Here is an 11,495-nt window from a genome sequence, read left to right on the forward strand (position 1 = left end):
CTGTACATATATCTATGTATACATACATATATGTACGTATATCTATGTATACAAATGTATACATACATATATGTACGTATATCTATGTTTATATATATGCATATATGTATATGTACATACATATATGTACATATATGTATATATGTATATGTACATATATCTATTTAGACATGTATACATAGATATATGTACATATATATATATATATGTATATAGATGGATACATACGTATATGTACATATATCTATGTATATAGATGTATACATACATATATGTACATATATCTATGTATATATATCTGTATACATACATATATGTTCGTATATCTATGTATACATATGTATATATGTATATGTATGTATGTATATGTATGTATGTATGTGTGTGTGTGTGTGTATTGAAATAGTGATCTTGCTTGTGTGACATTAATTTATTTTTGACAGACACTAATGCCAGATGCTGGAACGGGCCATTAGTGCCCTGACAGGATATCATGGTTCCAAGTTGAGCCTCCTTTTGGTTGCAGCAATGCTAAAAATTGTATAGACTTCAGTATAACCTGAAATTTCTTTTAATTATTGAAGTTTCTCAGAAAAAAAATGTTGCCTTTATTGTTGTGGTATTCTTCGCATGACTCACTAAACTGGCCATATGCCGACAGGCTGAAAAATGTTGTCACAGGTGGTTTGTACCTCCTGTAAGTTCTTGGAAAAAAAATGATGTTGCCTTTATTGATGTGGTATTCTTTGCATTACTCACTAAACTGGCTCTGCCAAAAGGCTGAAAAATGTTGACATACGAGTGCTGTGTATCTCCTATAGGTTCTCATCTTTGTCGTAGGATTGTTGAAGTGGGTCATTGGACCTAATGTTTAGATTAATGAGTGGTCTTTGATGCCCTTCCACATCTCAAAAGGGGTAGAAAGAACTGATTACTGCAGCTGTTGGAAACTAGCTGGTGCTTTAATTTCTTGATGGTTTAAGAACATAATGTAACCATTTCATCTTGGTCCTTAGAGTAGAATAATCCATAAAGGACCTGTTATTGTTGTTTGTGCTTTTTATCATTAATAAAATCAACCTTGACTATGTTTAGCCTTAGAGATACTGGTTCCTTTGCTTGTGATGCACTTTATCTCTTATTTTTTTGATGGGTAAGTTCTTAAAAAAGAAAATGCACACCATTCAATTGCCAATTACTGACTGCATTTGGTAATGCATTGTAGATATTCTCTGAGAGAAGAGGTCAATGGAAGGCAGCAACTCAGTCTCAAGAGTTCTTTAGAACACTTCAAAGATATTACAGCAATGCCTATATGGATGCTGAAAAACAAGATGCAATAAACTTGTAGGTTCATGACAAATCTTTGTGAATTTGCCTTAATCTCATGGCCTTTTATTGCTTCTCTGTGGACTGCAGTATATTTAGTTGATTTGCTATCTGATGATGCAGATTCTTGGGCCACTTCCAACCTCAACAGGGTAAGCCAGCACTGTGGGAGCTGGACTCTGATCAGCATTGCAATTTAGGGAAGCAAGCTCATGCTTTTGCTGAGGAAAATGGAAGGTATTGTTAATAATACAATTCTCATGATTTGGTGCATGATACAAAAATTATCTAGTTCCTTCTGTTAATTTACTATGGAGGAAAAATCTTCCTTCTCATCTTTTTTTGTTGTTTTGTTTTGTTTTGCTTTCTAATGGTGGCATCGAAAGGTTACAGAGTCATTAGTTAACTCCAGTGACTTTTTTCCTCTTCTAATTTTGATTTTTTTGGGGCGTGTTAGCATCTTTGTAAGTCCTGAAACTCAATTAGATATTTTTGTTGCCTTTCAGGGCATACAACTGACAATTGTCCTGTGGTCAGAATGATGTTAACTCTGCTATAGTGTAAAAATATTCATCTGATGATCTGGGATGCAACAAACATGGGCTTGGAGACTCATGAGGCAGTTTGTTATACAGTCCAAGAAACATCTGAGATAATCCATCATTATCAAGCTTTTTCATAACTTAGTTAATTGACAACAGTGTTTTGTTGTCTTGAGTCATGAACTGTAATCAAGTTCATCTGTCAAAGTTCTGTGACACAAACACAACATACCTTTTATCTGCTGCCTAGATGCCTTGTGTCTTCAAATTTTGAACCCTGTACTTAATGATTTTCTACTTTGTTGATCCATTCTCATATTGGATTAGAACTTCTGCACTTCCATTGCATGCCAATTGCTCTCTGCAGCTACAGTTGTTTTTTTTGAAAGTGTGGTGGTTATGCAGTTACAGTGGTTCCATATGAAAAAACCAATCTCAGGCTTGTATGTTCTTTTAGCTGATGTTTTGCATAGTGCTTGGGTTTCTTTCATTCATGTTTGTACCTGACCTTTATGTTGCTATTGAATTCATTTTTAAGGTAAAAAATTGTATATAGCTTCTTAGCTAACATTCATATTTTCTTCCGTAGCTCATTTTTCAAACGATCCCTATCAGATGGCAACATTCTGCACGAAAGCAATACATCCCCCAGCTATAATGTAGGTAGGAAAAAGCTCCCTAACTCAGCTTTGTCTGATATAAACCATCGAGCAGGAGTTGCAAAGGATCTATCTGATTCAACAACAGAAATTTCAACCACTGAAAGTGATGTATCATATTCCAGGTCGGCTGCTATATGTTTTGATATTTGTTTCATCGAGAAGCTCTTGCATTTCTCTTAATTTCTGATGTCAGGGTGCATATTTTAACCAAACATGGCAGCAAATAAAACAGATGACATTTTGGGATCGTTTTTATTTCAAAAAAGAGAAAATAGGAACCAGGACAACCTGTACAACTACTGTTATTGACTGTAAACATATTGAATATCGAGCCGATGCATATCCAAAGATATAATGATTTATCCTTCCATTGCTTTCGTTGCTAAAAGAAACTACTAGAATGCCCGAATTTATTACACTAGTTTATTGCCTATGGATAAGGGTGGATGTTTTCTTTTTTTCTTTTTCTTTTTCTTTTTTTCGCACCATTATATGATTTCATTTCAACATCATTGAGTGTGTATATTGTTAGTTCATTTATGGTTGGCAGACTAAATACTCTTCCCTATTTGCTGCAGGCACACTCCTACAATGTCTCGTAGACATCTTTTTGCAGATGCTGAGCATGGTTTTTTCTATGAAAATGGGGATTCAAATTTCCTGGACCTTGATTGGTTTTCATCTTCTGGGAATTCATGCGAGGAAATTTATGAAAGGTGATCTTCTGGCTAGATGTAATTTCAAGTTAGATTTATCTGAATTTTGGTACATGTTCTAATTTTTGCTAAAGCTTTTCTTCATTATGTTAATCTACATATCTGTTGCATAGTTGTTGGGTGTCTATCTGAGCTTCTATAAATTTTCTTTGTGCAATAACATTGATTGTTTGCTGCGCTTTTGTGGTACAGAATGAAGTAGAAGAGCTTCTACAAGCTATTGTAATTTTTGATTGTTGAACTCCTTTGTTTTAATTTAAAGATATTTTGAACTTTAATTTATGCTGTTTTATGTTCATTTGTAGGATTTTATGCTGGCTTAACCACCATTAAATGTGTATATTTTCTAGAGGTCTTCATTGTTTCATTCATTCCCCCAACTTCCCAGATGTATAGTGTACATATGAGACATTAAATTTCTCTTCATCCAACATATGGATTCTTATGAGCTGTTTGTCCTATTGAACCTTTTTTCTAGTTACTGAAACTTGTGAAATATTTTAACAGTGCTTTTATGTCCTTACAGGTTCACAGTGATGAACTCTCCAACTGAAAATCTTTCCACTGAAAATGTCATCAATGGCATAGCTTCTGAGACAACACTACCTTTAAGTGAGTACGGGTCTGGCGTAAAGGTCGGTGGTCGTATTCCATAGTTCTTCAACTTCGTTGTTCACCTTCTGAACTAGATCAAAGCTTATATTTTAAATTTTGACATGCACTCCGGGGCTTGTATGACTTAACCCAATGATAAAAAAAAGTTAAAAAAAAAGAAGAAAAGAAAAAAAGAAAAAAAAGAAAAGAAAAGAAGAAGATTAACGATAGAAGTATAGAACTAACTTGAGGTCCTGTTTGGATGGCCACACACTTTATCCTCTGGATGAGGCCTACATGGAGTTTTAAGATGAGAAGGGGCAAGGCATGGATGGAGAGAGAGAACAATGTTAGATTGGAAGCCTCTGGAGATCACAACCCAGTAAAATCAGGATGATATGTTTCTTCCAACAGGTGATCTAGGAAATTCCCCCCTTTTTGGGGTGGGGGGATGTTGGGCTCTGATGAATCACCATACTCTAGGTTCTCCTGTTGTTGCTTCTTTCTCACCACAAAACCAATGTGTTCTTCTTTATCCAATGATAGAAATGCAACCAGCCAAAGTGTCTTCCTGTTTGTGTGTGTGTGTGCTGGGGGAGGGGGGCTGGGGATGCCCATGGGGGGGTAAGGATTAAGGAACAAGAGAGAAGCCCCTGTTACAACAGTGCAATCCATGACAACCGGTATCAGCATGGACCATTGAGATACATGTCATGAGGGTGTCTTTTAAGATACCAAAATAAGTCAAATGTTACTATTTATATGCTGCGTTCCATTCATTCAGATAGTTGGAAGCCACTGGGCAGATAATATTCTGAATAGGGTCCAGTGATTTTCTTTTTCCTCCTTGGAAGTTTTGATTACATAAACTATGAGTCAGTCAGACCGGAGTGGCCAAAATTTAAATAGATTACAATTTCAATGAATTAATTAATCCACAGCCAATGTGATGAATCTTAAGCATGAAAGCTCATCTGATTCTAGAAACTGCTGTCTTCTTAGGACTCGTTTGGTTCGTGGGAAGAATTTTTCTTCCCAAGAAGTAACTTCCTGGGAATTAATTTTTCAAGAAGTTACTTCCTGGGAATAGGATTTTGGTATGTTTGGTTGATCATGAAAACATGACTTATTATAAAGTAGCTTATGTTTGGATGAGCATCTATTTTTTTGGAAAAACTGTGTAAAATACTTATTATACCCTTAGTAGATATAAAACCATACATTTTTACTTATAAATTTTATATAAATATAAATATTATATTTATATAAATATAGATATAATATTAATATATATTATAATATAATATTAGACCATAATAATTTATTGTGTTAATATAATACTAATATATTAATATTATATTAATATATTATGAATATTTTAATATAATAAATTTATTAATATAGATATAAATATAATATAATATTAATATAAATATTACATTAATATTAATAAAAATATTATATTAATATAAGTATAAAAATATAATAATATAAATATTATATTTATATAAAATATTAGGATAATATTAATATAATATTATATTACTATTCAGTATTTCATTTTAACCATCCATTGATATTTTACTAAATTTTAGCTATGGATCTTAAAAGGATATTTTAGGAAAGAAAAAAATAATACCACTTCCTATGTCACTGGAAGTGTCAAAACCCACCTCCTCCGTGGGTTTCCACTTCTCATGAAATGTGGGAAGTGACTTCTCATGGAAAGTACTTTTTCCACTTTCTCAACTCTTAAAACTCCAACCAAATAAGAGGCTCTTTCTCCACTTCCCAGAAAGTGTCTCTTCCCCCCTCCACTTCCTATCAACCAAACGAGTCCTTAAATCTAGTGCATGGGTATTCAATTGTTTGTTTGTGAGAGAATATAAATACGTGATTATTTCAAAAATGGCACAAGGTCTCAAGCAATACTAGTTTGGCTTTATATTTGAAACTTCCTAATTAGATGACTTCCGTGTTAGCTGAAATTTGGAAACTTTTAGGAACTCTCACACAATATCATCATAATTTCGTTTTAGAATATGCAGATTCTTTTTTTTTGAAACAGAAGCAGATTTTTTTCGTAAAAGAAGGAGATTGAAGATTTTATTTAATTGTTTTTGTTAGGATATATATATATATATATATATATTAATACGTAATTCATTGTTGTAAGATATGGCAATTTCAGCTAATTTTGGCATTATTACCTCTATCCAATGGGCATTTACCTTCTTTGCAGGGAAAGCAGACAAACGAGATGCAAATAGTCTTTGAAGCTGGCCAAAATCCTGATATTCTCAATGAGTTTTCTGAGAGCTTTGTGCAGTGGGTTATCCATGGAGAGGCTCTATGTTATTGATGCAGAAAATTTAGATAGTTCATCGATGCCTTATCTGACCTCAGCTCCAGAGATGTGGTCCCCCAAAACAAATGCTTGAGAAAGAGGAGAAATTACATAAGGGGGGACAGACATCCATTTGTAAGATATCCCCTTCTCTAGCATACCCTTTGTGTACAATTGTGTTGATTCGGTTGAAGTGCTATCCTCGGTCATAGTCTGATAGAAGTATGAGTACATAGATATAATTCTTTTGGATCTCCGTTTCATTTGTTTAAACCGGAAGTTGTCATCATGTAAATATTCACATATATATTTTGCTCACTTGAGCTCAACATTTACGGCAGCAATTTTTTCCTGTTCTCAATTTTGGTGTTTGTTGATGATTACTGCAAAGAACCCTGTATCATACATAATAGGAGGGGGATGCAAACAATAATGGTGTGTTCTAATGGCGTTCTTTCCCCCTCCCTTCTCCCTAGGATATGGGAATACTGAAACATTCATTGCTTGAAACTATGCTATCATGTCATCATGTAAAATATTTACCCCATGTCTCCTTTTGCCTATGCTGCTTAACTATGTTAAAAACCAAGCTTCTTGCTTCCCAGGCTGCATTAGAAATGCATCAATCAGAAAGAACTGTAAAAATAGAGGAGCAACATCTTTTCTTGATTGTAATCAAAAGAATAACATAATAAAACCGAACTTCTTCCAAAATCCTGCTTACAGAATTTAATCCCATTTAACATAAAAGCAAAAATTAAGCCTCCAGCCATAATGTCCATGAAGAACTCAGTCTGCAGTCCACGCCATACTCATGCAGCAACTCGAAATCCAAAAAAAAAAAAAAAAGGGTGGGGTGGTCGGCGGCGGGTGGGGGTGGGGGAGAGGGGTGTGTTCATAATCAATAATTTCTCTTTTCTTTTTCTGAGAAAATGCATTCCATTTGAAGCCTAGCTCTCCCAGCCCGAAGGAGCAGCAGGAGGCTGGCCATCCCTACCGGCAGGGGCAGCAGGAGGAGCATCCACAGTCGGAGCGGCAGCAGCATCCCATCCGTCAGCTGCTACAACACCTAAGCATAACAAGAAAACTTCCTCAATGAACCATCATAAGAAGATCATAGCATTACCGCAATCAAATATGAAACAAAAACAAAAGTTATTAACCAAAACCTGCTTTCATCTGTGGAAGGATTGTTAGTGGTACAGACAACTAGGAGAGCCTTTGATGAAAAGAAGGGTATTTGGTTAATAGTAATAACTAGGGTGTGGTGGAAGGAGTCAAAGCCACTTAACGTCATGCCTCAAAGGTGTTTCCACCATTCATGCGAGGGTGGGCTTGGCATGCCAGTGCCATAAATTTAATCAATAATAATGGACCAACAAGTTTAACCTACCTTGCTAAAAGTATGACTAGGATAAAATTCAGTTAAATTCATAAAAGAAAGGTTGATGGTTCATGATCATTACTGTTAATCCACCTACTCTTCAGATAGCACATGTCAGAAATAAAAGTTAGTGGATGGGCAGCTAACAATGCCGAAAAGTAGATTTGCTATTTCACAGGGAAAGCAAACAACCAACAGGATAAAGAAACCTCTACTGAAATTGTCATCCAGAAATTAACTGATAAAACTTAAAAAGATTAAGAAAAATAACTAGATTCTGACCTTGAGTAGAAGCCCAATCAACTCCAGGAGCTGCAGGAACAACAGGTGGTACAGCTCCTGTATCAGGCGCCCATTGCTCAACAGGCCATTGGTCATTTGGTATCATTCCTGTGTACTCAGCAACTGCACCATATTCAGGAGCCACAGGAGCCTCCTCTTCCTGCTCCTTGGCCTCCTCAGGATCTCTGTAGAAAAACAGGTCTACCTGCATACATCATGGCATGGAGTGTTACTTAATGGAGGCGCATAATTGACAGTAGTACTAAGATGACTCTTCACTAGAGAATGAGAAAAACATCTGTAATATAGAGAAAAATAAGGTCTTCCATAAAACCATGGAGCCAAAATGGCTCATGTTGGTCAAGGATTCAAGGTAGAGAACACAGACAACAGGCAAATAATAATTGGTAGAATACAGAAGAAGTGAGGTTAAAATAAAATTCACTGTATCCTACCATTACTTCCCATTTGTGCCCAGGAGCAATAGTACCACGCATCTGCAGAACCATCCTAGCCAGCAACCAGTAGAGGCAACCGATACTGAGCTTCCCCTTGTTATTGGCCGGAATTCCAATGTCAACATATCGCATTGGTGAATCCGTGTCACAGAAAGCAATAGTTGGAATGTTTCCAAGAGCAGATTCCTTAATTGGCTGCAAAAATTTTTCATAGCACGTATAAATATGAACAAATAACATTCACCCTTTTTTTAGCTCACCCATGTTAATGATTGATTCACCTGGTGATCAGTTCGAGGATCAGTGAGAATGAGGAGACGGGGTTCACTAAAGGATGTTTGAAGCTGATTAGTGAAGGTTCCAGGTGTGTGCCTTCCGGCAATAGCATGAGCACCAGTATACTGTGCAAATTTCAGGACAGCTCTCTGTCCATAAGGTCTAGCAGACTGAACAATGATGTCTTGGGGGTTTTCAATGGCAACAATAACCCTAGCTGCCAGCTGAAGCTTTTCCCAAGTTCTACCGAGATTGATGATGAAGATACCTGAACAACAAATGCAAATATAAAAAAGAAGACAGTTAAATAGCTTAGTTTTCCAGGTATTGCTTGTAATATCAAAGAAAATTTTCTGCATTGCTTGTCATAAAGGGCAAGGTAAAAAATCCACCAACATATACATACAAAGTCAAAAGGAGGGAGGTGTGGGGGGGGGGGGGGGGGGGGGGGGTAAAGTGAGAGATGGAATGCATTAATTTGGAGGAATGCTACTGCCATGCTATACAGGCACATTGTGCAAATAGCAGCAATCTGTAAACAGTTGAGTATCCCTGTTCACAAAAAGCTTTACCCCAATGTCAGCTTCAAGTGTCCAGAGATTTCTACTGATTTGTTTCAATTTTTATAATATTTAGTTGATTATTTGAAAAGCTAGTATTTTTCTTTTATTTTACAAGCCAACCAATTCAACAAACCAGGAAACATTTAATCAAAAGCTTGCAAGTTATGATGCATGATGCCAACCTTGTCAGCATGTCTCATTAACTGTCAGGTCTTGGACTAATATATACTATATAGGATGATGGAAGGTACTGATATCTACTAGTGTAACCACCAATGATGATTACATTCTTAATAATATTTCTGAAATAAGCCAATAACATTTGTATTAGATACTTGGCATCTATCAAGTTTTGACAATACAAATCCTTCCAAACAGATTGCAATGCTCATAGTCATCATCGTAGTTTATACCGAGCCTCTTCCGAACGCCACCAGTTGGAACTTAAGGCTTCATCTTTAGGTGTACTAATAGCATTATTTGTCCTTTCATAGCTTTTCATTACAATGCTCCAATTTCTTAAGATTGTATATCTTGAAGTCAGAAATTTAGGCAACATATAGGACAGTATGGATTATATTCAGTTTTTCAAGTTTTCTACTTGTTCTGGAATAGAACAGACACTCAGAGGTTGAGGCAGCCCCATAATAATATATTCAAAAAAATTGATAAATACAAAGGGAACCTCAAAGAATTGTTAACCAAGTGAATCATTAAATCAAATAAAATGCAGCAGTCAATGGGAGTATCAACTAGCCAACAAGATGCTAAATCATAAATCAGTCTCATTCTCTATATTAAATATGATAAACTGACAAGGAGAGCGCCCATCTTTTAAAACATGGAGACTAGTGGAATTGAACTACATAATTGCTTCAAAACCTTGATCAGCAGGCTATGGGGAATCAAATCTCATGAAAGCATGATAGCTCAACCTGCAGATTAACCATGTTCCACAACAATCACCTAAACTATCAATGACATATCAACATGCACACAGAAACAATAGTTCCATCCCCTAAAGGGTATCAGAAACATGTGCACGTGTTGTAAATGCAACATACCATTCAAAATTCTGTTAAATTTATAGAAGACAACATGTTGAAGATGATCACCATGAATTTGTGGTGAATTATTATTTTACTGAAAATGGATACACAGACCACATCTTGTGCATCTGCTTTTTTTTCCTCCTCACCTAATTGAATGTGGCTCTACGATCAACAAAAAGTTGGTGGTGATCACCCTACATCCAAATACAGCTATTTGGGATATGAATACCATTCGTTATGAACCAGCATGGTTTGATGCGCAATTAGACCATATATGAAGATGCTACATTTAGACTGTTTTCATGATGGGATCAGAAGACACTTTAAAGAAGTAGCAGAGGTTATTAACGAAATTATGAGCAATCATGCGAAAGCATATATACACATTCAACAGTCATTATCATCAAATTGGCGAAGTTTTTGAAATCTGGAAAAAGATAATTCCAAAGTTTCATAAAGATTACGGCCAAGGACTTGATTTACAACTCATGGATCATCCAATTAAAGACCCAACGATTCGCACTGCTACGTTGTTAGCTTTTATCAATGCATGCGCGATAACCAAAAAAAGAGAACCAACCTCATCAAAATCTGTCCTTTTACACAGCCAACTAATCAAAATCATAACTTCCTATGAATTTAAGGCGATTCATACCGATTGATATCCAGAAAAATCATTAAAAAATAAATATAAAACTGCAAAAGAAAATCCCGTAGATTTAACACTAAATCGAACTACTTGTATCTTCGAATTAACAATAAAAGCCACGGATCTAATGTACCACTAAATTAAAGAAAAACCAAGCAATCTCATTCAGGTGGAGCGCTCCGTTACCGTCAGATCTTCTCTTAAAGACGTAACGCTCCATTTGGAAGTCGCAGTTCTTGGTGCCGAGGTGGACCTCCGCGGCGAGCATCATCTGGATGTCCTGCTCCTTCTGCGAGAGAGCCTTCGTCGCCATGGCTCCAACTCTGATGGCCTCTGAGATCGAAGGGCTAGGGTTTCGGTTTGAGGAGGAGCCGAGAGGACGCGGAGGTTGGGGTTCTTGTACTGTTGTGCCACAAAACCCTAACGCCTGGTTGGTCTAAAATGACCAAAAAGGCCCCGGTCCATCCGGATCTGAACTCTTGCTTCACCAAGCCATATCAGTCTTACAAGCCATGGTCAATTGGTTCAAAGTGTTTGGCCCAATCATGACGGGCTCAATCAAGCTCCAATTGGATGTCAATTAGGTCTAGCTTGCGAGTTCTTGTGAAACTAAAAATGTTTGCTAGGTGGCCTATGGCTTG

General features: G+C 36.3%; 2 protein-coding genes across 3 annotated transcripts in view; one reads left to right on the forward strand and one right to left on the reverse strand.

The window, feature by feature from the left end:
- LOC105053044 (phosphoinositide phosphatase SAC2) overlaps positions 1 to 6,551 on the forward strand; it is a 20,271-nt gene extending 13,720 nt beyond the window's left edge. For both annotated transcript variants that reach the window (XM_073244952.1, XM_019853345.3), the window contains exons 11-16: positions 1,226 to 1,347; positions 1,453 to 1,566; positions 2,461 to 2,655; positions 3,112 to 3,249; positions 3,776 to 3,884; positions 6,086 to 6,551. In XM_073244952.1, coding sequence (XP_073101053.1) covers positions 1,226 to 1,347; positions 1,453 to 1,566; positions 2,461 to 2,655; positions 3,112 to 3,249; positions 3,776 to 3,884; positions 6,086 to 6,205 — 798 coding nt within the window. In that variant the 3' untranslated portion in view covers positions 6,206 to 6,551. The remainder of the gene's footprint in view (positions 1 to 1,225; positions 1,348 to 1,452; positions 1,567 to 2,460; positions 2,656 to 3,111; positions 3,250 to 3,775; positions 3,885 to 6,085) is intronic.
- A 284-nt stretch (positions 6,552 to 6,835) lies between these two features.
- LOC105053046 (small ribosomal subunit protein uS2) lies at positions 6,836 to 11,241 on the reverse strand. The gene is made up of 5 exons (XM_010934050.3): positions 11,041 to 11,241; positions 8,596 to 8,858; positions 8,312 to 8,509; positions 7,857 to 8,061; positions 6,836 to 7,259 (listed from the first exon to the last, which is right to left on the reverse strand). Exons 1-5 carry the CDS (start codon positions 11,165 to 11,167, stop codon positions 7,141 to 7,143), a joined length of 912 nt encoding a protein of 303 aa, XP_010932352.1. The 5' UTR covers positions 11,168 to 11,241; the 3' UTR covers positions 6,836 to 7,140.
- Between the last annotated feature and the right edge of the window lie 254 nt (positions 11,242 to 11,495).

This window comes from Elaeis guineensis, chromosome 10 (assembly GCF_000442705.2).
Source record: "Elaeis guineensis isolate ETL-2024a chromosome 10, EG11, whole genome shotgun sequence".
Lineage (NCBI taxonomy): Eukaryota > Viridiplantae > Streptophyta > Magnoliopsida > Arecales > Arecaceae > Elaeis > Elaeis guineensis.

Coding starts and splice junctions, on each gene's coding strand:
- LOC105053046 (XM_010934050.3), bottom strand. CDS start 11,167: ATGGCGACGAAGGCTCTCTCGCAGAAGGAGCAGGACATCCAGATGATG. Junction 8,510..8,595: donor ATCCTCGAACTGATCACCAG/GTGAATCAATCA, acceptor AAATTTTTGCAG/CCAATTAAGGAATCTGCTCT. Junction 8,062..8,311: donor GGCACAAATGGGAAGTAATG/GTAGGATACAGT, acceptor TGATGTATGCAG/GTAGACCTGTTTTTCTACAG.